This window comes from Brachionichthys hirsutus, chromosome 23 (genome assembly GCF_040956055.1).
Source record: "Brachionichthys hirsutus isolate HB-005 chromosome 23, CSIRO-AGI_Bhir_v1, whole genome shotgun sequence".
Classification (NCBI taxonomy): domain Eukaryota; kingdom Metazoa; phylum Chordata; class Actinopteri; order Lophiiformes; family Brachionichthyidae; genus Brachionichthys; species Brachionichthys hirsutus.
The window spans coordinates 2,492,550-2,518,047 of record NC_090919.1 but is presented as its reverse complement, the minus strand read 5'-3'; the positions used below and the strand labels follow the sequence as shown (position 1 = coordinate 2,518,047).

Sequence of the window (25,498 nt, the reverse complement as noted above, 5' to 3'; positions counted from 1 at the left end):
TTCACACTTTATTATGTTACATAAAAAACAAAAAAACAAATGTCTAGACTTGAAAAAGGGATGTTTTGGTGGGCGGGTCCTGTCTGTTTTCTTAGGTAGTCTGTTAAAATGCCCGAACACAAACAACTTCTTTTTCCAAGATGGCGTCGATGAAGGACAGCGACACCGGCCTGTGGCTTCACAACAAACTGGGATCCACGGACGAACTCTGGACGCCTCCGAGCATCGCTTCTCTCCTCACCGTGTCGGTAATCGACAACATACGGTTGTGTTTTTCCAGCTTATCCCCGCCGGTGAAGCTGAAAATCCTGCTCGGCATGTTGCATCTTCCCCGGCGCACTGTTGACGAGGTGGGTTTGCGCTGCTAGCTAGCTAGCTAGCTGTTAGCCTGACCGGTCCAGGTATAAACCGATGACTCAAAGACGCCCGGGACAGAAAAGACTTAGAACCGCAAACTAGACTCTTTAAATCACCGCATTCTGTTGGGTTTGCTTTATGAAATAACTTACCGCGTTTCTAAACATATCTTTGTTGACGTCGCTTGTTCGGCTAACAACAATCGGCCAGGCGACGTCCCTCCGACGGGCTACTTACGTCTTTAGCTACTTTTTTTAGCATCAACACGAAATGAGATTTAGGTTGCTTCATGATTAATTTAATCTAATTTAACTTGACCGCCGCCGACTTGCTCGTTTCATCGGCGGTTAACCGGCTGCAACAGGTAGCATTAGCCTAGCAGTGCGCATGCAGACGGACATTATGGTGGGACGGACGAACGAGCGCAAACAGACTGAGTGAACCGGAGGGCGGAACCGGCTCGAGTCTGACACATCGAGATCTCTTTACTTTGATGTTTTTTTAAAACACATTTTTCCGATTTAACTGGAGTAGCTTAACGCCAAAAGCATATTATAGTAGAATAAAGACAGTTGCATCATCATCACCACCGGACCGGTAACAACAGCAAAAACTACTGACAGACTGGAAATGGAAGATTCCCAGTATTTGTTTCTAAAATAAAAAATAGTTTGCTTTTGATTATTTGACGCTAATAACCAAATGCAATCTTGTTTTGCATCCGGTTCTCACCAGATGAAGGAGGCCCTGTCGGAAATCATCCAACTGGCGACCGTGGATTCAGAGCCCTGGGTGCTGATGGTCGCCGACATCCTCAAGTCCTTCCCAGAGACGGGCTCTCTCAATTTGGACTTGGAGGAACAGAACCCAAACGTGCAGGACATCCTCGGAGAGCTCAGGGAGAAAGGTAAAGAGCCTGCTGTTGGGTATTTGTCCAAAAGTCTAGATTTCTCCCAGACACGGATGCCATGACAACAAGCTGTTTAAAAAATACGCCATTTTTTTAAAATCTGAATTTAAATCTCCTTCCTGTACACGGAACGTCTTCCTTGTTCAAAAGTCAGATTAGCAGCGATTAATCCCGTCCCCTGCTCTGCTCCTGCTCAGTGGGCGAGTGTGAAGCGTCGGCCATGCTCCCTCTGGAGTGCCAGTACCTGAACAAGAGCGCGTTGACCACCCTGGTGGGGCCCCTCACGCCCACCGTCAAACACTTCCAGCTCAAGAGGAAGCCGAAGAGTGCGACCCTCAGAGCGGAGCTGCTTCAGAAATGTACGTTTCGGTTTTTGTAGTGCGATGCGCGACGGCTTGTGTTGAATAACGTTTCGTGTTGAAGTTCTGTCCTCGTGTTTCTATCGCAGCGACGGAAACGGCCCAACAGCTGAAGAAGACGGCCGGAGTGCCTTTCCATGCCAAAGGGAGGGGCTTGGTCAAAAAGATCGACACCACCAGTGAGTTGAGGACGTGCACCCATCTGCTCCCGACGACTCTGCTGTTGTGAAGTTTAATTATTAAATGCTGTCATTTTAAATAGTCGAGAAAACTTCTGCGTATCAATATTTATTTTTTTTTAGCTCCTCTCAAGGGGATTCCCAAAGCCCCATTCCGAAGCCCGACTGCCCCCAGTATGTTCAGCCCGCCCAGTACCCGCTCGCCTATTGCCCCTGTGCGGACGCCCCTGCGTAAGGAAAGGGGGGTCAAGGTAATTAGGGCGGGGGGGGTCGCCTCATCAGTTATGAAACGAAACCTGACTTTCCAAACGTTCGCTTTTGTTTCCAGCTGTTGAAGTTTTCCGAGTTGGGAATGGTCGGAGCCGGAAGGGAAGCGAAGAGGAGGAGGAAGACTCTGGGTGACGATTCTTTTTTTTATTTTTTATTTTTCCTGCTTCTCTCTCACGCTTTTGTCCCAAACTTCACGGCGATCCAGGAATTGATTAGGAAAGGAAATCCGTGCTCGACCTGATGACGACTATTTGTTTGTTTGTTTGTTTCTCCGGCCTCAGAAACAGAGACTGGGGAGAAACCAGCCAAAGAGGAAGCGGTGGTTGAAAACACAACCCCCGATTACGCTGCCGGCCTGGTCTCCACACAGGTACCTGTGCCCCCCCCCCCCCCCCCCCCCTACTCCCCCTTCCTTTTGCAGTTCTCGCTGTTTTTCTGTCACTATCGTAACAAACCGCGTGTTCTTTCTCAGAAACTGGGGCCTTTGAATGAGAATCCTCTGCCGTCGACGAGCTACCTGCCGGCCACGCCCAGCATGGTTCCCGCTTCGTCCTACATTCCCAGCTCCGAGGCTCAGCCAGGTAATCCCGCCGGATTAGATTTTTACAAGGAACAACTTTCCGCCAGTCATTCCCACACATCCCACAATGCCGTTTCCCATTCCCCCCCCCCGTAGCAAACGCCGGCGGTTCTGGGCGGGAGACGCTGCAGTCGGCTCGCCAGCCAGACGAATCGGCGACGGCGGGCGTTGGCGCCGCCCCCGCCGCCGCCGCCTTACCGGGCCAGTATAAGCAGAGGACGCCAATGTACAACGCATCCAACGGTGCAAACCCAGCGACGCCGACATCCCCCAGCACGCCGGCGTCCACCCCCGCCAGCAACGGGCCCCCGGCAGCGACGACCGCCAGCCAGCCAGAGACCCCCACCCAGCCGCCCGCCACGCCTCAGATCCCGACCTCGACACCGACTCCTGCGCCGCCACCGCCGCCGCAGCCTCAACCCAAGAAGAATCTGTCGCTCACGGTAAGACGGTAAACGGAGTTCAGGTCGGTGCGTTTCAGGCTCCGTCGTCCCGGCAACTAAACTCTCTGCCTCGTGATTCCGCTCCTCCAGAGAGATCAGATGTACGCCGCCCAGGAGATGTTCAAGACGGCCAACAAGGTCACCAGGCCGGAGAAGGCCCTCATTCTGGGCTTCATGGCCGGATCCAGAGGTACGGAGTTCTGCTCCCTTCGGGACCGGCTGAACCGGATCCCACAATAAACCCGTCTCTCCCCCCCCCCCCCCCCCCTCCCGTTTCTCTCGCAGAGAACCCTTGCCCGGAGCAGGGGGACATCATCCAGATCAAGTTGAGCGAACACACGGAGGTCCTGCCCAAAGCGGACGGCACCGGCAGCACCACGATGCTCGTGGACACGGTCTTCGAAATGAACTACTCGACCGGGCAGTGGACCCGCCTCAAGAAATACAAGCCCATCACCAACACCTCCTGAGGACGCTTCGTCCACTCGGGGGGGTCACACAAAGTGGTTGGTTCCGGTTCAAAGAGGAACGTTCATCCAGTATTTGTTCACACTTTTTGGGGCCAAATCGACCGGCGGACGGTGAGAGGATCATCAAAGGAGAGGACGTCCTCCCTTCTCCTGCGCTGCCAGAATGCAGGACGCTTTGTTTTTTTTCCTGTTTTTTTTTTTTATAAGTCTTCTCGGATTCCTGAATGGTTCACATGTTTAGAGCGAAGGAGAGACGAGCTGTGTGTATATATATATATATTTTATTTTATTATTTTTTTGTACGAATGTGTTCTTTGCTGCAGCTTATCTCCAACTTCTGGGGGAAAAAAAGGATTGTAATTTGTGGCCCAAGAAGAGAACAATCGAGTCGTCACAAAGTTCAAGGTTGTGAAATGTTGTCTCTCTCTGCTTCCGGGGGGGGGAGAAAATAAAATGACGACATACTGACACACTCTGCTGCCCCAGATTGGTGCTTGGACTTCCTGTTACATTTGTTGGTTGGACTTCAAGCTTTACAAATGCGGTTTATTAGCTCCTTGTTTTGTCGCACCCTTTGAGCCCGGAACAGGTTTATGGGGAATAGCTCCGAGCGGGACAAATCTATCCTTTGGACTTTGTCCCGAGTGCACAGACGGGGGAGATGATGCGAACGTCCCTCGCATTGCGTACCGAATAGAAATGCTTTTATTGTATTGATCAATAAGGCAGTGTGTAAAGTGTGATTATCTGAGCCAGTTTTCAGATCCTCAGTGGTCTGACGGGACGACGGTCTGGAAGCTGGACTGCAGCTCCACGGAGACGAACTCCAAGGTGAAGGAAGACGTTCCCACCAGAAGTAGTGACTTCCTTCAAAGTTAAGTTTTTATATTATTTTATTAGCAAAGAATTGTGTATCAATAAAGTCACTTCAAATAACAGGGTGTATAGAAAATCAATCTAAACCACAATTGCTTGACAAAAAGACAAAATAACACTTGGGTTTTATTTTGAAAATTGAGCGTGAAAATTGACAAATTAGATATTTTTCTGGCTAAATTTGTTAAGACGTTTCTGCACATGGAATAAAAGACATTGAGAACATTGCAGAGAAAATGATATACTGTAATCCCGATTTGCCGCTGGGTCATCGGATTCCTCCATTGGAGCAAAAAAAAAAATCAATCTCTTCCATTTGAATCATTGATCGTCAGCAGATCGAGGAAGCGATAACAGGTTAACTAATAAATCGAACTATTTCCGGCTTTAGGAACGCTGTCCTCTGGAGTTCTTTTTTGTTCCGGGGTCCCTCCAGCCTCCGAAAGTCTTCTCCAGGTAGAGCGCCACCTCCAGGCTCAGGTGGTCCTGCATTTTCCCAGCAACAACCTGGACACCCAGGGGCAGACCTTCCTCCCCCAGACCCAGAGGGCACTGGGTGACCGGCAGCCCCAGAATGTTGAATATACCTGGAGAAAGTAGGGAAGGTCTAAATATACACACAAAAAAACAAGACTGGAGTATTTAATATGTTGTACCGGTAACTGCCAGACAAAGGGAAGTTTCCTGTCTTTCTTTGCTAGTTTTCACGCTTCAGGCTAAACTAACCCGTGTAGCTGAGATCAAAGGGACTGAAAAGTGGATGGTGGTGTCTCGGAGCTACTCGGGGGTGCGAAGGGTAAAGACAGACTCCGTCGCTCCCCAGCAGCTCCTCCACCTCCCTCTGCAGCTTCTCCTTCTTCTGCTGCATGAAGACGGGCGAAGGTTTGAATATTCCGCACATGCCAAACACAGCCACGCCTGAAAACAAAAAGGCATGGGCGCGGCTTCAGTTCTTTGTTCTTTGAACGGCCCGTTTCCGATTAATCGGATTTAGTCGATTAGCATTTCATCTCATTCGTTAAAACAGACAAATATTGATTGGATGAGGACAGTCAAACAGTCGGAAGATACAGATTTGACTCGAATGTAAAATATATGTTAATGGACCGTACTCAGGGCAGCCATGGTGTGCTGTGATTTTCCCACCGTCCACTTGAGCAGCTCCCACAGAGGCCGGACGGGACGTCCCGGTTCCCCCAGCAGCTCGGCCATAGAACGAGGAGGCTGAGGAACATTTTATGAATAAGAGGCGTATCGGCATATGACAGTACGTTCTCTATCGGTGACCATAAAGTAGTGTATTGTTCAGGGTATGGCCTTAATGGAAAATATATGACCGGAATTCAAATCCACTTTTAATTTCCATTAAAAATGGGATAAATAATAATAAAAAAAAGATTTGTGTGTTTATTGTGGGAAGGCTAGAATTCGTTTTCACCTTTCCCTCCTTGTCTGGAAGACCCATGTAAGTATCCCAGATCTGGAAACTATAGCGGAGCTCAGGGAAACGCGCTTCTCGGACTTCCACTCCGAGGTCGGCCTCCAGACGTTCCACCACCTGGAGAACCGCCGCGAGTCGAAAGTTCTAATAATCTGTCAGGATTACCAGCATTCGGTTCTGCAACTTTTGCACACGAGATGATTTAAGCCAGGATATTCAAAAGCACCTTCTTTTGAATATCGATCAGCTCTTTGCTGACGGGGGTCGTCACGCCGGACCCGCCGTCGTCGGGGACGGTGAAGAAACGCAGTTTCTTCAAGTCCACCTTTGTGTTTAAGGACAACCTGCGTGGACACGAGGCCCATCGTTAGTGATTTGAGATGATTCTGAAAACGGCTCCATCAGCAGCGCCACCTACGCGCGGGCGCCGGGTCCCGCCATGATCCTCAGCATGGGCAGCAGGTCCTCGGCGTAGCGGCACATCGGGCCGATGCTGAGGTATCCGTTCTGCATCTCGGAGCATACGGGGTACGTGTCGTCGGGGGACACCACGCCTGTAAAGAAGACGCCGCCGTCGTTACGGGGACGCTGTGAGAAAAAAAAAACGTGCGTGACCTGCAGCGGCAGCAGAAACTCGTTCCTCACCCGGAGTCGTCTTATGGCCGAAGACTCCGCTGAAGAAACACGGCATCCGGATGCTGCCGCCGATGTCCGATCCGATTCCGATGACTGAGCCGGCCGCAGCGATCAGACTGGCCTCCCCGCCTCAGGAAGGCAAAGCGGAGAAGAGATGAAACTGAGATGAGCTCGTGCTTGTTTGCTTGTTTGTTTGTAACGCGTACAAATTCCTCGAGCTAGCACTTCCTGGCCGAACGCGCCGAACTAAAAAAGCAGCGTGAGAGTTTGCCCGGTCTCTTCGGCTGTGGAATTTCCCCTTCATATGTTCTTCCTCTTGAGGTTCCTTGCACCGTCGTGCACCGTTTTACGCCGATGACACGCGGCTATACGCTTACCTATTCCGCCCGGGGTTCGTGGTGCGATCTCAACGACCGCCTTGGTGATTTGCGAGAAGTTAAAACGCAGCGTACGCTAACCTGAGCTTCCTCCCGGCGTCCTCTCCAGGTCGTACGGGTTGTTGGTGACGCCGTAGAGGCGGTTGTGGGACTCCGCCCACATGCACAGCTCGGGGACGTTGGTGACGCCGAGTGGGATGGCCCCCGCTCTCTTAAGGAGGGCCACGGGCGGGGAGTCGACGGTGCACACCACTCCTTGCCTGGAGACCACGCCTGTGGTGAGGGGCATCCCTGCAGCACAGACGGTCAAATGTTCTCTTCGGATGACTCGGCTAATCAGGAAGCGGATTTCAGTTTTTTTTTTTTTTTACCCTGGAGGGAGAAGTATTCTTTGACAGAAAGTGGGACTCCCAGTAAGGGGAGTCGCTCCTCCAGCACCTCCTCGCCATCGGTCTCCTCCTCTATCAGCTTGTCCACCTGCGCCGCTTCCTGGAGGGCGGAGTCAAACCTGGGGGGACAAACCGATTGGCGCCGTAGGGTTGACATTGGAATGATGGACAAGCGAACTCTCCACAGAAAGGAATCAAGCCCGGGAATGAATCCGAATAGGAGCAATGGCCGCCTCACCTGTCTTTGACGACAGCGTTCAGGAGAGGGTTGACTTCCTGGATCCGGTCGATGTAAGCCTGCACCACTTCCACACTGGAAACCTGCACGACATTCATACATGAGTCGAAAGGGAAGAAAATAAAATAAGAAAGCCACTCGCGTATCGTTAGCAATTTAGCTTCTTGAACTTTACCGTCCGGTCTTTGTTAGACATAAATACTGTACTCGTATTTATTAAGACGTGGCTGTGCGCACAAATGAACAAACCAAATGTCTCTATTTTTTTTAGACTTTAAATAAAAAGAATTTCAAGACTGCAACTCCTTGTAACGTTACATGAATATTAACGGACTTTTATTTTGAAACGCCGGAAGCCCGAACGGGACCGGATGCAACGAAAATAACTTGCTAAAATGGAACGGAAAAAAAGAAAAGCTGAAAATAACATACAAAAGACAACACTGGAACAAAAATTAAATATCGAATGAAGCACTAAACCTTATTTAAATTTAAATCTTCTATTTGTGCACCAGAAAGCTCGATTTGAAAACGCTACGCACTTCCTTTCGCCGGATCTTCCTGGCCAGCTGCGTCGCCGACAGGAGCAGCAGCGGCTCGCCGACAGGTGGGAGGCTTTTCCGTGACGCGTCGTCTCTCCGGGGGGAGAACAACCGGAACAGCGCGAACAGAATTCCGACGGCGGCCCGGAAGGACCAGGCCAGAATCATTTTCCAAATACTTTTTGCCATGTTTCCTCCAATTCGAGGGAATGAAATGTCGGATTATTGGTTCGGCGTCTCCGCTCGCTCCAGAGCTGATCACTGTGGAGGACCGCCTCGTGACGTCACCACGGCGCCAGCGATCAACCGACCACGGAGTTGTAGTGCTTTCCTTCAAAATAAGACGCCGCTGGTTGTAGTCTTTACTGGATTATTCTAACCAGTGTATGAAAAAGTCCCCAACAGTTATCAATGAACCAAAGATCAATACAGAAGTAAAAGGCGCATCAACTAAAGGGGTAACTGATTGGAAATAATACAATACGATTCCACCTTTATTTTGAAAGTCCATGACATCATAAAAAAATAAAAAAGTATCGCTGACTGGATGGCTTGAGTCTACAGATTTATTAAAGCCGTTATTTTACAGTGTTTATTTTTTTGTTCCGGGATCCCTCCAGCCTCCGAAAGTCTTCTCCAGGTAGAGCGCCACCTCCAGGCTCAGGTGGTCCTGCATTTTCCCAGCAACAACCTGGACACCCAGGGGCAGACCTTCCTCCCCCAGACCCAGAGGGCACTGGGTGACCGGCAGCCCCAAAATGTTGAATATACCTGGAGAAAGTAGGGAGGGTCTAAATATACAGACAAGAAAAACGAGGCACGGTGACGTGGTTGCCGTGACGATTGAGGTGGGACTAACCCGTGTAGCCAAAGTCAAAGGGTCTGAAAAGTGGATGGTGGTGTTCAGGAGCCACTCGGGGGTGAGAAGGGTAAAGAAAAACGCCATCGGCCCCCAGCAGCTCCTCCAGCTCCCTCTGCAGCTTCTCCTTCTCCCGCTGGATGAAGTCGGACGAGGGTTTGAACGGACGGCAGACGTACGACAGAAGGACCAGGACTGAAGGAAAAAGAAACATTTTTACATTGTCTTTTTTTTTCTGTAGACTTTTTAATGTCCGTATCCCTCGGCTGTTCAGGAGAACGACCGGTCCCCAATGGGACCCACTCTCACCCAGGGCGGCCATGGTGTGCTGTGATTTTCCCACCGTCCACTTGAGCAGCTCCCACAGAGGCCGGACGGGACGTCCTGGTTCCCCCAGCAGCTCGGTAAACGCCCGAGGAGGCTGAGGAACATTTTTTTTACGTTTACCTATAAGGCTCACATCTGCACAGCCAATAAAGAAAGCTTTGAAACCCAAATATATATATATATATATTATATATTTAACACACCTTGCCCTCCTTGTCTGGAAGACCCATGTAAGTATCCCAGATCTGGAAACTATAGCGGAGCTCAGGGAAGCGCACCTCTCGGACTTCCACTCCGAGGTCGGCCTCCAGACGTTCCACCACCTGGAGAACGTCGTTGGAATTTTAATTCATTCGATTTCCTTTCATTGAACAGAATTCATTTGGCAGTTGTTGTTTGTTTTGTTTTTGGTTTTTTTGCACCAAAGACCATTTTAAAGCAACGGACATTGAAAACGCACCTTCTTCTGAACATCAAAGAGCTCTTTGCTGACGGGGGACATCATAATACACCCACTATTGTGAGGGACGGTGAAGAACCGCAGTTTCTGCAAGTCGACCTTGGTGTTTAACGACAACCTGCACACACACACACACACACACACACACACATCAATAGACGAGCCATTGATGTGCGTTATCGGACCCTCATGAGAACCCCCAGCAGAGCTCTTACATGCCAACGTTGGGTCCCGCCATGATCCTCAGCATGGGCAGCAGGTCCTCGGCGTAGCGGCACAGAGGCCCGATGCTGTTGTACTCCATCTCTCTGCCGGTGCACCGAGGGTAGGTGTCGTCAAGGGACACCACGCCTGCAGGAACACGCCGCCGTTACGACACGAGACTGACAAGTCGCGTTCTTTAAATGTGTACAAATAACTTAAATGAACTAGTTGCAAGCTTTCTCTTACCGGGAGTCGGTTTATGGCCGAATATTCCGTTGAAGAACGAGGGCATCCGGATGCTGCCGCCAATGTCGGATCCCACTCCGACCACGGAGCCTGCCGCAGCGATCAGGCTGGCCTCCCCGCCTACATACAGGAGAAAACCAGAAAGCCATCGATCCCAACACTCTGTCTCTGCTCCGAAACACAAGTCAGACCAACGGGGGGGGGGGCTAACCAGAGCTTCCTCCCGGCGTCCTCCCGAGGTCGTACGGGTTGTTGGTGACGCCGTAGAGGCGGTTGTGGGACTCGAACCACATACAAAGAACGGGGAGGTTGGTGACACCCAACGGGATGGCCCCCGCTCTCCTCAGGAGGGCCACGGCTGGGCAGTCGGCGGTCGACACAATCCCTTTCCTGGAGACCAGGCCTATGGAGAGGGGCATGCCTGCGGCACACACAGCGATATGACCAAAGTCAAGGAGCTTCAGGTGAAGGTGGGATTCTTAGGATTCTACCCTGCAGGGCGAAGGACTCTTTGACAGAGAGCGGGACTCCCAGTAAGGGTAGCCGCTCCTCCAACGCCGCCTCCTCCTCCTCCTCCTGCTCGCCCGGTTTCCCGTTAATCAGCCGGTCCGCCTGCGCTGCCTCCTGGAGGGCGGCGTCAAACCTGGACGCAAAGAGAAATGATTCATCGTGATTAATCGTGGCACCCGCAGTAAACATAAAAAGTATCAAAGTCAATCGGATAAGGAGCGGCGACTGCGTGGTACCTGTCTTTCACAAGAGCGTTCAGCAGAGGGTTGACTTCCTGGATCCTGTCGATGTACGCCTGCACCGCTTCCACGCTGGAAACCTGCGTGAAGGCGGAAAAGGCATTTTGTTTTTTGGGGGCAGAATTACTTGAAAATGTTATTCCGATTAATAGAATTTGACTTGTCTTAATAAAGAGGCTGCTCGGACATTATTTGTATATAATCTGGATTATTGTTATCACGATCTCAGACAAAATAGGTGGAATAGGTAAAAAAAACAAAAAAAAAACATCAGGATACTAAATGAAAACTATAATGGTCGAGTGTTTTATTCATTTAATTGACGCAACGGCAATGACATAAGGGCAACTCCAACTGCAACAATTATCTCTGTGAAGAACAAAGCCAATGTATCCTGCTTTCAAAACAGGTTGCTGTCATCAATAGACCTTTAACAACGCTGCTAATTATTAACTATTATAAACATTCAAAACAGGTCGGTCGCTTGTGATGTTAACAGCCGTGTGGGCAGCGCTTATTTATGGAGACATGTTTCCTCGGTTTGCATTGATAGACTGTTAAAGTTTCACATTTCAGCTCCTCCGTAGTGCAGAAATGTGGACCAAAAAGCCTTCTGTCAGAAAATCATGCTGTTTTGTAAATTATTTGGAGGCCCCCCCCCCCCCTGCAATACCGAAATAAAAACTAAGAAGCTCACAAGATCCCATAAAACTAGCAGAAATATAGCCTAATAATAATATTGATAATAAGGAGTCCTCATGTTGCACAGATTCGTGAGTTGAGACTGGAACAGAGGCGCACCAAACTTAATGCCCCCCCCCCCCCCCCCCATACAATATTATAATAACATTTTTATACTAACATAACTTTCATGTTACTCTAAACTGACGGCATCTAATTAAATGCTGTTTTAATGTTAAAAACCAGTCTGCGTGCGGTTTGGCCGGATACGCACCTCTTTGCGCCGGATCTTTTTGGCGAGCTGCGTCGCTGACCGGAGCAGCGCCGGGTTCCCGACAGGTGGGAGTTTGTTCCGTGACAACAACGCGCTCCTCCGAGGGGAGAGGAGTCGGAAAAGCACGAAGAGGACTCCGGTGACCGCCTTGAAGAGCCATACCTGCACCCTTTCCGAAATGCTCCGTGCCATGTTTGAGCCCGAGGGAGGGAAGGGCGCACGAAGGACTGCGTGGCGCTGATTCAGCTGCAGGTGATAAGAGGAGGCAGAGGTTGGTTGGCGAGCGCGTTAGATTCGGCGTGCTCGGTTATTCCCCGCGCGTAAACCTGCAAACAAAATGGAAAAAGAATGCAAAGACGCGCCATGAAATAGAGATTAAATCAAGAGAGGTGAGAAAATAAATAAAGGTTTATTGAATTTATGGAAAATATCACAACCTCAAATATGCGCCCCCAATTAAATAAAGCCAATTAAACCTGTCATATTGCAAGAGAGCGCAAAGGGGACATTTATTGTTGTTATAAAGTTTAAGGTTTTTGTGTTTCTAGGTTTGTTTACTTTAGCCAGAATAATATTACGTTTTTATTCTAAATGGCTTTACAGGTGCATGAACATTCAAGTTCAATCACGGTTTGTCGTGCAGTGTAGTGCAGTAACTGTATTCCACCAATAGATGGCAGCATAGCGCACTTTCATTTTAGAGTAAACCTGCGTGTGAAACTCAAACACCTCTTATCAGTGTCCTGGTATTTTATCATGCTGGTGCTCTGACTTCATGCCTGGTTAAAATGCTGTGATGGATGTCACAGCAATACAAAAATCACGGCGCAGGTTTTTGGGGCTTTCGGCCATTTTAAGAACATTATTTATTTTAAATATAGCAGTTTGGTGGATATTTATCTTCTATTTAAATTATAATGCCTTCCCGTTGGCCTGGAATCAGCAGCTTTGTGCATTTGTCATATATTATATTTCAGTGTGACAGAAGATCATTTAAGTTCCAAAGAATGTCAGCAACACCCTGCTGAACTATTTATTGATTTCAAGTCGACATCCGGAGGCAGGAATATTTCGTTTACTGAAGATAGTGGAGGATTTTCTTTGATTTCCTGCGACCTTTTTGCACACGAAACTCCATTAACGCGCCAGTAGCTGGTAAAACAAACATGACGCAGTCGCAGATTTACAAAGATAAATACTCCTAACAGGGTTACGACAAGCTGAAAGGTTCAAAAAGGAAATGACCCCAGTCCAGCCCGGGTGGAGAAAAAAAAACGATCATTCCTTACCTGAAGCTGCAGGAAAAATCAGAGGGCTTGGAGAGACAAGAGGAGAAAACTGAGAAGGGTTATCGTTGCCCATGATCTCACCTGTTGAACTCTGGAATGGCGTCACGTGATCTGTTGATGTGAGGAAGAGCAAGTCGGCTCAGCCCTGCGCAGCTTCGGGCCCTTTCGTATTGATTCCCATCATCTTTCCGGGATGCGCTCCACATGACAGCGACCTCTCTGAACGGAATCCAGCTCAGGTTGGAGACCCAACAGTCAACCCCCCCCCCCTCAATTTACTTTTCAATTCCCTTTGGACTGATGAGCAGCACTTCCCTTTGATTTACTTTCAGCACCTCCAGAGACGTCAGCCTCCTGGGGGGGAGGGGTCAGCATTCATGTCTGAAAGATTCATCGCCAACCAAAAGAAAGCTCTTTGTCCACATTGGATAATCAATATATTGATATATTTAGCAGTATTATTATACCATAATTGTGTTATATATACAGGAGTCTTTTGTCCAGCATGGGAGGAAGGGAAGGTGGGAGGGGCTAGCTCTGGTCCTCCTTTGGGACGGCTGGGCACGAGACTTTGGGGACTGGCACGAGACAGCTGGTGTCCTCCAAAAACCAATTATAGAGGCCCCTGGCCCCCCCACCTGGCGGCTTGTAAGGCCGGGCAGAGGAGAGTCTGATCATTAGACCCCCCCAGATGAGTCTTGACGAGGGTCCGCCAGCGGGACAGCGGGACGGGAGCCCCCCCCCCCAGCAGGCCCAGTGACATCACTCTGCCCCCCTCCAGATATTGATGTATATCGGTGGAAACTGCAAAATCGCGGCATTGAAATGCTTAATTTTTTTGTTTCATTAAAAATTAAGTAACAAAACAGGCTTCCTTATATAATAAACACACACACACACACACAGAGAACCCTCGGATGAATAAGGCATCAGATTTGTTAAATAATAAATACATTCTATTGCCGGAAACAATGGAGGGACTTCAGCCCCCCCAGACTGTGGGATTTATAAATAATGCAGTGACAGAACCCAGATCAGTTGAGCAGCTCTGAGGGAACGTGTTACCGGTGTGTGAGGACGTGGCTGCGAGGTGTTAGGTGGCTCTTTATGCTTCTCCTCGGCATCTATTTATGAGCCCGAACCCTCCATGAACCAATCCTCGGTAGTTTGGAGTGATTTTACCGTGTAATATTTAATAATAATAAATAATAATAATAATAAAGTGACTCATTTTAATGCTGAATTGTTTAATTGAATTCTCTGCTTTGACATTCTTGTGCTTTATTTTAGAATATCAGAATATCGGCAGCCATGAAAAGACGTTCTTACATAATGACGTGTTTTAAAATCTGATTTATTCTTGTTCCATGTGGAAAAAGAATATAAAGAACCTCGTCCACTGAGGCAACGCTGGAATAATGTGGAGAATATTTAGAGCCCTGAGGAAAGCATGACAAAATAAATTAGGAATATCTAATCAAATATAAAAAATAAAAAAAACTTCTGCCCAAATATTCTAGGTAAATAAATAAATGTTGTCCCTTTGGCTTTAGAGGAATTTACGCCTCACGGATGCGTCCAGGTGAGAAAAGGCCAAAGCGCCCCCACAGGTGCGTTCTGTGTTTGCAGCGATCACGTGTGGAGCCGCCCCGCCTTGCGGCGTCCAATAAAGCGCAGCCAAAGTCCCCGCCCCCCTCCTGCGCTGAGTCGAGCCCACGAGCGAGGCGGGCGCAGAGGAACCGGAGGAACGGCGTGCGCGTAACGGCGAAACGCGCCGGTACCGGAGGAGATTCATTAGCGGAATAAAGCCTTCGGTAACCGGACGCCGTAGCTGATCCGGGGCTCGGGGCGCGCGTGACGAAAACCCGGTAAGTCATCTGTCAGGTTTTTTTGTGTCGCCGCGCACGCGCCCTGTCGCTTCTCTGCCGGTGCGGTCGCGCGCGCGTCGGCGTTTCTGTTTTCCGCGTGAATCGTTGATGGCTCCATTTGCTACTTTCTCCACGCGTTCCTGGATGGGACGCGAACCCGCGAGAGATGGTGCGTCCATGTAATTTACAAGCCGCAGTGAGGCGGGGGGGGGGGGGGGGGCGGGGGCAGGTTCCCGTTGGGCAAACCTGGCGGTGGGGGGGGGGGGGGGGGGGGCGTGCCAGGCGTTAATACGCCCACGGGCGAGTGGGTTAGTTTTGACAGCGCCTGTGCGCAACGTGGAGCAAATTAACGCGGAGAGCAGAGAACATATAACGGCCTCGTCTCCATCTGCCCCCTCCCGGTTTCCGCCCCTCTCCTCACTCTCCCATTTCCAGTTCTTATAGGCTGCTGCGTCAGCGACGCATCTCCGTGCGCGCTGGAAAACCCACGATCCAATTGGTGGAACCGGGAGGAGAGCCCCGGACCTTTTTTTTCTTCCACTGCGGAAGGAGCGGAGAGGAAACCGAGAGGCGGACGCCTCCTCCTCCTCCTCCTCCTCCTCCTCCTCCTCCGCCGCCGCCGCTGCGCGCCATGAGGGACTTCAGCCAAGCTGCGCACCGACTCTGGAGGGTGCGGACCCGCCGCTGCGCGGTTTGTTAAACGCGAACCTTTGCGGGAATTAGACGAGGCCCAGCCGGTCGCTGCGACATTCGGTGCCCCCCCCCGGCGCCGGGGCCTTCATGGCCGGCATGAGATGTAAACAGTATCGGGCTGGATTTTAAACGACACGCACGTCCTCCTCCTCCTCTTCCTCCGCCTCCTTCTCCGCGGGGGTCCGAGATGGAGATGATGGAGACGGAGAGGGTCGACGCGGAGCCGCCCATGCACAGCGCGCACGGAACCAACCGGATCAGGCCGTCCTCCTACCGGGCGCTGCGCAGCGCCGTTTCCAGCCTGGCGCGTCTGGATGACTTCAACAGCGAGAAGATCGGCTCGGGCTTCTTCTCGGAGGTTTTCAAGGTGAGGTGAAAGTGCCTTTTATTTCTTTCTTTTATTTGAACGTTCGTCCTCCCGCTCGCTTTGCGGGGTTTCCCCCAGAATGAAACTTCATCTTCATCATCTGAGGAAGAAAGGACGCGCGTCCTAAACGGAGCAAAGATGCTGCAGAACCCGCGCGTTGCGTGTGAGCGCGACAAAAGTGTGTTCTGGTGCGTAAGGGGATCCGCTCCGGACAGGTGCGCGTCTGGCGCGCGTCTGGCGCGCGTGCGGGGTAACCCGACACGCTCGTCCATCCATCCGTCCTCCCTCCCTTCCGTCGCGCCTGCGGGTGGCCTGAGGTGACACGAACGGCGCAGCGCAGCTTGCGTCACGTTGCGTTAATGCGTTTAAATAAACCTAAAAGGATTCAGACCGGATTCCGCCTCCTGTCTCCTGCCTGGGACGCGTTCAAGGAGCCTCGGGATAATGGAGCTTCGCGTGCTTCATCTTCAGCATTGTTTGCTTTTATTCATTTCTCTGTCCAAATACGTTTTTAAAATCCCATTTACGACGTCTCGCATCCACCGATCGGGCTGAAATGACACATTTTGACCTTTCGTAACAATCCAATCCGGCCTTTAAATGATGCGTCCGACCCCCCCCCCCCCCCCCCCACTGCCCTTTGAATGGCCAATGAGAATGCAAATGTCACTGTGTTTACAGCTGGCACTTTGCTTTAGATTGCGCCATAAAAATGCCAAAAGGCTCATTTATCCATCGGTCACTCAGGCTTCTTGCCCTCTGTGTGTGTGTGTGTGTGTGTGTGTGTGTGTGTGTGTGTGTGGTTGTGTTGTTGCTCCGTTCCTCAGTGCAGATCAATGAAGCCTCGCACCAGGCGGTCAGGCCGTTCCCTCTCGAGTGTGCGATTGTACAACCCGTAAAAAAAAAAAAAAAAAAAACTAAAATGAAGAGAGCGAGACGGGCGGGGACGAAACCTTCAGGTGCAGTTCTTTTGATTTATTTATGATTTTTTAGCATTTATTTCGGCGTTGGGCAAAGATTCCTGCTTGTGTTCCCCCCTTTTCCTGAACTCTGAACTGAAAGCGTGAAGGCTATCCAGCAATAAAGCACCCGAGTCATAAATAAATTGCAGCATCGCTCATCAGGCGATGCCACGAAGCAATCATTTATTTACCCTTTATTTTCCTACCATTTGTATTCCTGTTTTTTTTACGGTAAAGCGTTGCTGTCTTCCTTTTTTTTATTTTTTTTTGTTGCCATCATCAGACATTCCCAAAGAAAACTTGATCTTATCCTTTCAGGAATCTTAAATCCGAGAGCCGGGACTCTCCCAGTTGGGCATGTTGGGATGTGACCAGTTCACTGAAAAGATGAAACGATGACTAAAAAGAAAAGCGTTTGAACAGAACGTCATCGCCTCTCGTCTGTGTGTGTGGTCGTGATCAGTTTCTGTGTGTGTGTGTGTGTGTGTAGGGCCGAGCCGAGCCAGTGTCGACTTGAACCCCGGCGTCTTTTAGTGAAGCGCCCTTCCATCATCGTCTCCCTCCTCCCTCGCAAGCGGTGTCGGGATCTACTTACTTTGTTTATGCCCCGCCCAAACGCGCCTGTCTTCACATGAAGCGCGTTTCAACTGGCGTTGGGCAAGAGTTGCTCAACGGTCTTGTTTTTTATAGGTGTTTGTCTCGGGAGGCTGGGGGGGGGGGGGGTCTTTGCATCGGCGGTCAGTGGTTGTCTGCGCCCATCTTTCGCCACACACCTGGAGCAAAGGCGCCCCCCCCTCCCCCCCCCCTGCAAGAACAAATAGCCCGAGGGCTTTCGCATGTCTAGTCAGAAACGGTGCAATCGTTTTTTTTGCGGCACGCCAGCAGTCTGCGGATCTTCATTTCCGTCGTCGCCTCTATTCTCTCGTGTTTGCGAAGAGTTTGTTCATTTAAATCATGAAAACAAGCCGTTTGTTTTAAGTTGCGTCACCCCCCCCCCCCCCCCCCCCCCCCCCACTGAAGGTGTTTCTGGGCCCGTTCTGTACGAGATGCTCATCCAGAATGTTTCCAGCTGCACCAGTCGAGCAGGTCGAGTTTTTAGACGAACGATAAGAACGTGTACGAAAACGTCTTGCTCCGATTACTTCGAGTTCACCCCTCGGCGACCTCGGACGCTCGCTCCTCGCCACCCGCTGAAGCTTCCTGGTTTTTGTCTTGACGGGATATGGCTCGCTGATTGCGAGGCGCCTGCTCAAAAACCGACGCGTTAAATATCCCGACCAACAAATTGCTGAAGTTGTTCGCGATCTATTTGGGGACGTTTTCTGTCTCTTCTGCGATGACAGAAATGTATGGCCTGTTCATCTCCTCTTCTTCTAAACCGTTTCCATCGTTGCACGAGTTCTTCAGAACCCTGTTAAAGGTCTCTCACCCATCACTTCTGACCTTTTTGGGCCTCTCCCATCCGGACTTTCTGGCTTCCCCTCCTCCTCCTCCTCCTCCTCCTCCCTCGTGGATCTTTGCCATCAGGCCACCGGCTAATGACAGACACCGTTGCTGCACATGTTGGATACGCTGAGAAAACGCTGTCCGCCGCTAAAACCCATCAGGCTCACGTTGGCCTGAATGTGTGTTTACGTGCGTGTGTGCGTGCCTGCCTGTCACACACTCTACATGCCTCTCGTACAAGTGAGAAGGCAGATGTGCGGCGGGGAGAAGCCGGCCTGCGTGATGTAAAGCCACAGCGATGCGGAAGCCCCCCACGGGGGGGTCAGGGCTCAGATAAATCTGTGCTAATGGAAGTCTGTGTATAAAGGCTCCTCGTGCGGCTTCCTGAGCCTCTCGGTGCTGTAAATGAGCAAAGAGAAGAAGAACAAATCATTTAAAAGTTCTGCTCCAAGGAGGAAACGACCACTTTGCAACTTTACATGGGATTAGCATGCGTTCTTCTCCTCGGCTTAAGTCAGCCGGAAGGAATTTAGCAAGGCTCTCGTTGGCTGGCTGTTGAGACCAGGCCAAGTCTGTGTATTAATAGCGTTAGCGTTAGCGCTACGTTCTAGTCTGAGGTCTCTGATGGGCTTTGTGATTCTTCTGCCACCGGAGTCCAGCCAAGATCCAGGCCAGTGTCTGGGCCTGGTATCATGCTAAGCTAAAGTGGCTAGCATGGCTGTTTCACAGAGAAACACAAAATTTGCTCACAGGCAAAAAAGGAATCATGTCATCGCTATGTTGGTGTCGTGGTTTTGAGCATGCTAGTTTAGCTGAGCATCATTGTGTTTAAATTCGGGATGATAGCATTGCTAGCATGTCTCTAGATTCAGTGCATTAGCATTCAGGGTCACACGTTTTGAATGTTGGCTTGAAAATATTGACATACAATATAAACCCATGTTAGTAATGCGTATAATGTTGTCGTGTATAAAACAAACATTCCAATGTTTACTTATTTTTTATTTTATTTATTTACTTTCTAACACTGTTCTACACCAACATAAACGACGGGTTTCTAACTTCAGTCTCACACAAAGCAGCTGCCAAAAAATACAACTGTAAAAAAAATAAAGGTGAATTCTTCTGTGTGCTCGCTGAGTATTTAAAGATCATTTACTGCTTCCATGTGTTTATTTTGGAAGTCAAAGTACTTCCAAGGCAAATATGCAGTAACCTATAGCCTGAAGGGAGGGGAGGGGCTTATTCCATCACCATGATTACCATACCAGACGGAGCCGTTGCCGTCGACTACAAGGTCGGGGGCAGAGTCAGGAAACGCAAGGAATGAACAAACTCTCTATGTTTTACGACCCCGACCCCGGCTCTGGGGCGCTAACGGCCCCTCGCTGTGGCGTATTTCAGTTTTGTGACCTCGGGTTGTGTTTAGTGACGTGATTCGTGTATTTTTTTTAGCGCATTCCCAGTAGAAATTCCGTCCGGCTTCGCCGTACGTCACATATTTGTGTGAACAGAGACTGCTGTCTGAATAGTTGTGTGTTCTGATTGCCAATAATCAATGTCTTGACTCAGATACTCAGCCTGCCGTGTGTTTGCCTGTTTCCGGCCCAGGTGCAGCACCGTGTGTCCGGTCAGGTGATGGCTCTGAAGATGAACATCCTGGCCAGTAACCGAGCCAACATGCTCAGGGAGGTCCAGCTCATGAACAGACTCTCGCATCCCAACATACTCAGGTAACGCAGCCGGTTCCAGATGCTTGCTACTTCCTGTTTGGCGCCGTCTTTGCTCTCCGATCAGCCTCGACTTCTGTTACTGATTATCTGCCCTTCCTCCAGGTTCATAGGAGTGTGTGTCCACGAGGGCCAGCTCCACGCCCTCACAGAGGTAATTTAAATACTTCAATATCTTTGATTTTTGGAGTGTTTCAAAGATCAACGCACACTCATTTTGAGTCGTCACGCTGGTGAACGTCCGGATAGGGCTTCACAGTCGACGCGGCCGAAGCTCGCACTGTGAGGCCCTCGCTGAGGTCAGGCGGGTGCGTGGCATGCCGGTTGCCGTGGTAACCGAGCTTCTATGTAATTAGTCCGATTTGCTTCCTTTCTCTTCCAGTACATCAACGGCGGTAACTTGGAGCAGCTGCTGGGTAGCGGCGTCGCCTTGTCCTGGGACACGCGGAGCCGTCTGGCCCTGGACATCGCCCGGGGGCTGCAGTACCTGCACAGCAAGGGCATCTTCCACAGGGACCTCACCTCCAAGGTGACGACGCCGGCGCATCGGTGGCGGTGCTACCAGTGATGCGTGTTTTGACCTCTGACCCCAACCCTCTGTGCAGAACTGCCTGGTGCGCTGGGAGGGCAGCGTGTGTTCCGTCATCGTGGGAGACTTTGGCCTCGCAGAGAAAATCCCAGATTGCAGGTCGGTACACGGCATTCCAGTCAACGCCGCTGCTATCGGCGCTCCGTAAATGACATTCCTCCTCCGCGCCGGCCGGGTGTATATATATATTTATATTTATTGCCCTTCCCTCCTCCACCACTCGATCCAGGGGGAAGTTTTATGAAAATTATGATCCATCTTTCCAGAGGGGGGGGGGGGGGGGGCGGGAGACTTGTTTTATTTTTTGTGTGCGTGTGTGTGTGTGTTATGTTTTTATTTTTTTATTTTTATGCAGACTGTTTTATTCACCATCATAAATTTGACTCCGCATTAATGACCAGCAGAGTCGCAGCCGTCCGCTTTTATGTTCTTCAGCTGGTTTTCCAGCTATAGAGGGAAATCGTCCTCTGTAAAAAAAAAAAGAAAAAAGAAAGGTGTCGTTTATAAAAACGGAGAAAAGGCTTCAAACGCTGTATGAAGGCCTAAATGTTCGTCTGGGTTGAAGTATGGCGCTGCCGTTATCGTCTCATTTCTGTCAGATTGTTTGAATCTCAGAGCTTCAAAGTGGTCGTTGGAAGACCGACGGCGCTGAAGGAGGCCCCTTCCCACGCGTTCACGCCTCGTCCTCCTCCTGCGATAAGGCAGCCTGTGTGTGTGTGTGTGTGTTGTTTCCGCCCGATCTGCCCCGTCACCTTTTCGTGTTTACACAAGTGTGTGTGTGTGTGTGTGTCGCACACTTGTGTAAACCCGTTTCCGTCGCGTTCGAGGCCCTGTTTGCGTTCTATTCTGATCAAAACGCTGGAGAGGAGCGGGCGACTCTCCTTGGATGCGTGTTGCCGTTGGCGTGCTACCGCTGGGCTTCGTGGCATGTGGAGGAAGGAGGACGACATGACAGGGGTTTAGGAAAAGCACTCCAAATAAGGTCAAACTATTCCTCCTCCTCTTCCTCCCATCGCGTTACTGGTTCTCTGCTGCCCCTCATAGCGAGTCTCATCCCTCTGGTGTTGCTCAACTCTTGGTTCAGGTTTTTTTTCATAAACGGTTGAACTCTTTTGACTGTTTTTTTTCTCTGTTTGCTCGTTTCTGTCGGGTCCACTTCTCTAAATGGCTTTTTCTCTCTCTGCCATCACTTCCTTCGCGGTATTTTTCTGCAGTATCATAGCCCGCAGTGGCAGATAGAAATAGCATAGAGGAAGTAACTACCAGCAGTGTGTGTGTCCTTGCACATTCACGTTTTCGTTCCTTTTTATTCAAATAGAATTGCACAACCTGCATAACCAAGAAACACTGTGGTTTCTAGGTTACAGAAGATTTTTATCAGGCCAATAATTGGTCGTTTTCAAACCCTAAAGGGCAAAGAGGGATTGTAAAAATATCTAATTAGCCAAGAATATAACAGATTTCCCCCCAGAATTAAGAATGTAAGCCCTTTTTAAGCTCTCGCTTTGTGGAATGGGTTTGTTTCTTTGTTTACTTTAATCGTGAACCTTCCTTCTCTTTCCTCCTTCATTTTTGCAGCGAGGAAGAGAACGAGGAGCGTCTGGCCATTGTCGGCTCCCCCTACTGGATGGCCCCGGAGGTGCTGCGATCAGAAGCGTACAATGAGAAGGTGAGTAGATCTCACCTTCGTCTTTACCGCTCGGCTGCAGATTGTAGTAAGAGTTCAAGGTCCACAGTGGGTGTGATGAAAGCCAGGCTTTACGAAGCGGTTCATAAAATGACATTTACATTTGAGAATTTAGGTTCACGGCTAAAGTAGGTTGAACCAAATCTACGTAGCGACTACTACATCTACACGATCTGTGTGTGACCGACCTCGTCTTCCTCTCTGGTGCAGGTGGATGTGTTCGCGTACGGGATCATCCTGTGTGAGATTATTGGGAGGATACAGGCCGACCCTGACATCCTGCCACGCACCGCGGTACGTAAGGCGACGGTTGCCGCCGTTGACCGACTCTTCCGTTCTCTCGGTTCTTCTATTCCATATGATTGTTCTAACACGGTGTAACGGTGTGGTATGAAGAAGTCAATCTTTCCAACGCACCTCTTGCATGACTTGTGTTTAAAAAAAAAAAAAAAAAAGAAAAGAAAAAAACCTTCAACAAGGCAACCCCCTAGTGGCCGTTTGGTGGAACCGCAGTTAAATTCACCTCACTTCCTGTCATCATAAAAAAAACAAACCTTTCTGGATCTCTTGAAAATCACTTTGTTGATCCAGAGAAGTGTAAAACCTCACGAATAGTTTCCCTTGTTCTGTGCAGAACTTCGGTCTGGATGTGGTGACCTTTCAGCAGATGGTGCGGGGCTGTCCTCCTGACTTCCTGGCGCTGGCCGTTGCCTGCTGTGATGTAAGAATCGGACCGAATATTTGGATGTTGCTGAAATTCTTTTCACGGAAGCCTTTTCGTTGTTGAATTTATTGACTTTCTTGCTCTGTTGCTTCCCCCCTCCCCCCCCGCCCCCCCTCCCACTCCTGTCAGATGAATGCAAAACTCCGTCCGTCCTTCTCCCAGATTGTAGAGGAGCTGGAGAGCAGACATGCTGAGCGGAAACGGAAGGATGAGCAAACGGTCGTAGGTTAGTCCGATGTTGTTGCATAGCCGGCGAATCGATGCGTGTCTTCCTGCGAGAGAAAGTTAAGCCGCCATCCGTTCTCTTCTCCTTAAAGCGGTTCCCTCGGTGATTGGCTCTCCTCGACGGCGATCCCTTTGCCTCCCGTCAGATCCTCGACTCTCCCGCAGCAAATCTGACATGCTCCACCCCCCGGACGTGGCTCCGTCCGTTACCATGGCGGCTACCGCTCGCGTCAACCCCTTCTCTCAGCGGGAAGACCTCAAAGGCGGCAAGATCAAGCTGTTCGACACTCCCAGCAAGTCTGTCATCTCCCTGACCTTCACCTTGCCCCCTCCGCCGGACTGCGACGAGCCCGAGACGGACGGCAATGACCATTCCCGGAGGCACAGGCGCTGCCACTCGCTGCCGTGCACGCCTCCTCCTCACCTCGCTTCGGCACAGAGCGCTATCCTGACCGAGGAGGACTCTGCGTCGGAGGTGGCCTCGGTCAACGGTGACGTAGATGGAGGTGGTGAAAGACAGAGACTGTTGGGAGAGGAGGAGACCGGGGAGGGGAGTGGTTCAGGTCTCCCTCCGTCTCCCGAGCCCGAGTCACCGGCCCTGCTGAGGCAGGAGGAGGATGAAGGGGTCGGGGAGCCCATGGACTGCATGAGCTCCCCTGACACGCAAGAGGACAGTTCATCGTCTGACTCCAAACTCTCCACCCCGCCGTCTCATTCCTCGACTCCCCTCCAAGCCTCCGTCCCTCCCCTGTCGAACGGCTGGGGGTCGGCCATCTCCAAAGAGCCCACCTGCTGCCCTCCCCTCTTTCAGTTGGACAACAATAACGTGGCGGCGGGTCGACCCTCGGGGTGGAACGCCGGCACCGCCGGCGCGCCCAACGTAACCAACAAGAACAGCTACCATTCCCCCACCGACGACACCGACGGTTCTTCCCCATTCGGTTCTGGCAGCAGACAGTCTCTGGACCAGGAGGACGTGATCTCCTGTCCCGGTTGCTGCCTCGCCGGACTTCGCTTCCCCTCGATGTGTCTCAGAGCGCCACCCCGCAGGAACCCTTACAAGAACCTGAATGGGGTCTTGTGTCCAGGACCGAAAGGTCTGCCCCCCTCTCCCGCCCCCACGACCACGACCACCAGCCTGGAGCCGGGACTGTCCTTACCGGGGGCACGGACATAAACTCCGGCTTCTCGACACCAAAATAGACTGAAAAGACAAATGGAAATTAAATATTTCTAAAGTGAATTTGCACAGATTTTTAAATCAGCAATACCCTGTTCATCTTCAGACCCGGCTGGACCCAGAGCAGGTCTGTGAAAAGCTCTGCAACGAGAGACTTGTTTCCACTGGTGACTTGTTGCGTGTCGCCCTCTGCTGGCCGAGGGTGACGCAACTCGACCTGACTGATGGGCGGAGCCCCACACGCTCCAGTTTGGGGGCTCTGCTGGTTTAGCTGCTGTACATTTGCAAGTGTAAAGATTCTTATGACTGATGTCGTCGATGAAACGGGGAATGTTGAGCTTAGTATTACTGCTGCAGAATTTATTTTTTGACGTTTGGTGCTGTTTCTGAACGAACAGGCAGTTTTTGTTTTTTTGTTTAAGTGCGTTGCGGGGCTGCGTTTGTGTTCAACGTATAAACGTGGCGGATTCAACGCAAGAGTCTTAGAGCGACTGGCCTGTGCACCCCCCCTTGTTTTTTTTTTTGCTGTTTGTTCTCTATTGGTCCATCTGTTTGCCTGGTTTGAGCACTTCAGCTGTATTACTGTTAATAAATATTACTCATGTCATTACTTTTGAGAATGAATGGTCAAAGACCTGCTTAAGAAATGTACAAATTCTTATTTAAAGATGGCATATAATAAAAAAGACAGAATGCATTGATGTTCTCCCGACGTTGATCTGTGCATTTGGCTTCGTTCCGCTTTCTTCTTCTCAAATATTTGATTGGTTGCCAGGGAGATTTCCTGAATTCTGATGACTGAGTTGGGACTTTTCCCCTCCGTCATTGTCAACAAACAAGATGTTTTAGCATTAACAAAATGGTACTCCTG

General features: G+C 50.3%; 4 protein-coding genes across 4 annotated transcripts; 2 read left to right on the top strand and 2 right to left on the bottom strand.

Moving 5' to 3' along the window:
* The first annotated feature begins 140 nt into the window (after nucleotides 1-140).
* On the top strand, nucleotides 141-4,450 carry nelfa (negative elongation factor complex member A). Its single transcript, XM_068755627.1, has 11 exons — nucleotides 141-350; nucleotides 1,093-1,264; nucleotides 1,465-1,626; nucleotides 1,716-1,805; nucleotides 1,929-2,056; nucleotides 2,134-2,203; nucleotides 2,357-2,445; nucleotides 2,548-2,656; nucleotides 2,752-3,098; nucleotides 3,189-3,288; nucleotides 3,384-4,450. The coding sequence occupies exons 1-11, from the start codon at nucleotides 141-143 to the stop codon at nucleotides 3,566-3,568; spliced, it is 1,662 nt and encodes a 553-aa protein (XP_068611728.1). The 3' UTR covers nucleotides 3,569-4,450.
* A 107-nt stretch (nucleotides 4,451-4,557) lies between these two features.
* On the bottom strand, nucleotides 4,558-8,558 carry LOC137911282 (fatty-acid amide hydrolase 2-A-like). The gene is made up of 11 exons (XM_068755626.1): nucleotides 8,068-8,558; nucleotides 7,526-7,608; nucleotides 7,270-7,406; nucleotides 6,980-7,189; nucleotides 6,531-6,650; nucleotides 6,304-6,439; nucleotides 6,112-6,229; nucleotides 5,883-6,002; nucleotides 5,557-5,668; nucleotides 5,171-5,362; nucleotides 4,558-5,031 (listed from the first exon to the last, which is right to left on the bottom strand). Exons 1-11 carry the CDS (start codon nucleotides 8,254-8,256, stop codon nucleotides 4,832-4,834), a joined length of 1,617 nt encoding a protein of 538 aa, XP_068611727.1. The 5' UTR covers nucleotides 8,257-8,558; the 3' UTR covers nucleotides 4,558-4,831.
* A 101-nt stretch (nucleotides 8,559-8,659) lies between these two features.
* Nucleotides 8,660-12,059, bottom strand: LOC137911289 (fatty-acid amide hydrolase 2-A-like). The gene is made up of 11 exons (XM_068755634.1): nucleotides 11,868-12,059; nucleotides 10,910-10,992; nucleotides 10,655-10,806; nucleotides 10,375-10,584; nucleotides 10,164-10,283; nucleotides 9,929-10,064; nucleotides 9,714-9,831; nucleotides 9,457-9,576; nucleotides 9,236-9,347; nucleotides 8,927-9,121; nucleotides 8,660-8,838 (listed from the first exon to the last, which is right to left on the bottom strand). Exons 1-11 carry the CDS (start codon nucleotides 12,057-12,059, stop codon nucleotides 8,660-8,662), a joined length of 1,617 nt encoding a protein of 538 aa, XP_068611735.1.
* Nucleotides 12,060-15,904: 3,845 nt separating this feature from the next.
* tesk1b (testis associated actin remodelling kinase 1b) lies at nucleotides 15,905-25,324 on the top strand. The gene is made up of 10 exons (XM_068755633.1): nucleotides 15,905-16,084; nucleotides 20,104-20,225; nucleotides 20,328-20,376; nucleotides 20,605-20,751; nucleotides 20,828-20,910; nucleotides 22,390-22,480; nucleotides 22,709-22,792; nucleotides 23,133-23,219; nucleotides 23,352-23,448; nucleotides 23,540-25,324. The coding sequence occupies exons 1-10, from the start codon at nucleotides 15,905-15,907 to the stop codon at nucleotides 24,622-24,624; spliced, it is 2,025 nt and encodes a 674-aa protein (XP_068611734.1). The 3' UTR covers nucleotides 24,625-25,324.
* Nucleotides 25,325-25,498: the final 174 nt, after the last annotated feature.

Coding starts and splice junctions, on each gene's coding strand:
- nelfa (XM_068755627.1), top strand. CDS start 141: ATGGCGTCGATGAAGGACAGCGACACCGGCCTGTGGCTTCACAACAAA. Junction 1,806..1,928: donor CAAAAAGATCGACACCACCA/GTGAGTTGAGGA, acceptor ATTTTTTTTTAG/CTCCTCTCAAGGGGATTCCC. Junction 2,057..2,133: donor GTAAGGAAAGGGGGGTCAAG/GTAATTAGGGCG, acceptor TTTTGTTTCCAG/CTGTTGAAGTTTTCCGAGTT.
- LOC137911282 (XM_068755626.1), bottom strand. CDS start 8,256: ATGGCAAAAAGTATTTGGAAAATGATTCTGGCCTGGTCCTTCCGGGCC. Junction 6,230..6,303: donor GCGGGACCCGGCGCCCGCGC/GTAGGTGGCGCT, acceptor GTGTCCACGCAG/GTTGTCCTTAAACACAAAGG. Junction 6,003..6,111: donor TGATCGATATTCAAAAGAAG/GTGCTTTTGAAT, acceptor GCGGTTCTCCAG/GTGGTGGAACGTCTGGAGGC.
- LOC137911289 (XM_068755634.1), bottom strand. CDS start 12,059: ATGGCACGGAGCATTTCGGAAAGGGTGCAGGTATGGCTCTTCAAGGCG. Junction 9,832..9,928: donor GCGGGACCCAACGTTGGCAT/GTAAGAGCTCTG, acceptor GTGTGTGTGCAG/GTTGTCGTTAAACACCAAGG. Junction 8,839..8,926: donor CTTTGACTTTGGCTACACGG/GTTAGTCCCACC, acceptor TACTTTCTCCAG/GTATATTCAACATTTTGGGG.
- tesk1b (XM_068755633.1), top strand. CDS start 15,905: ATGGAGATGATGGAGACGGAGAGGGTCGACGCGGAGCCGCCCATGCAC. Junction 20,752..20,827: donor ACAGGGACCTCACCTCCAAG/GTGACGACGCCG, acceptor CCCTCTGTGCAG/AACTGCCTGGTGCGCTGGGA. Junction 23,220..23,351: donor TGGCCGTTGCCTGCTGTGAT/GTAAGAATCGGA, acceptor CACTCCTGTCAG/ATGAATGCAAAACTCCGTCC.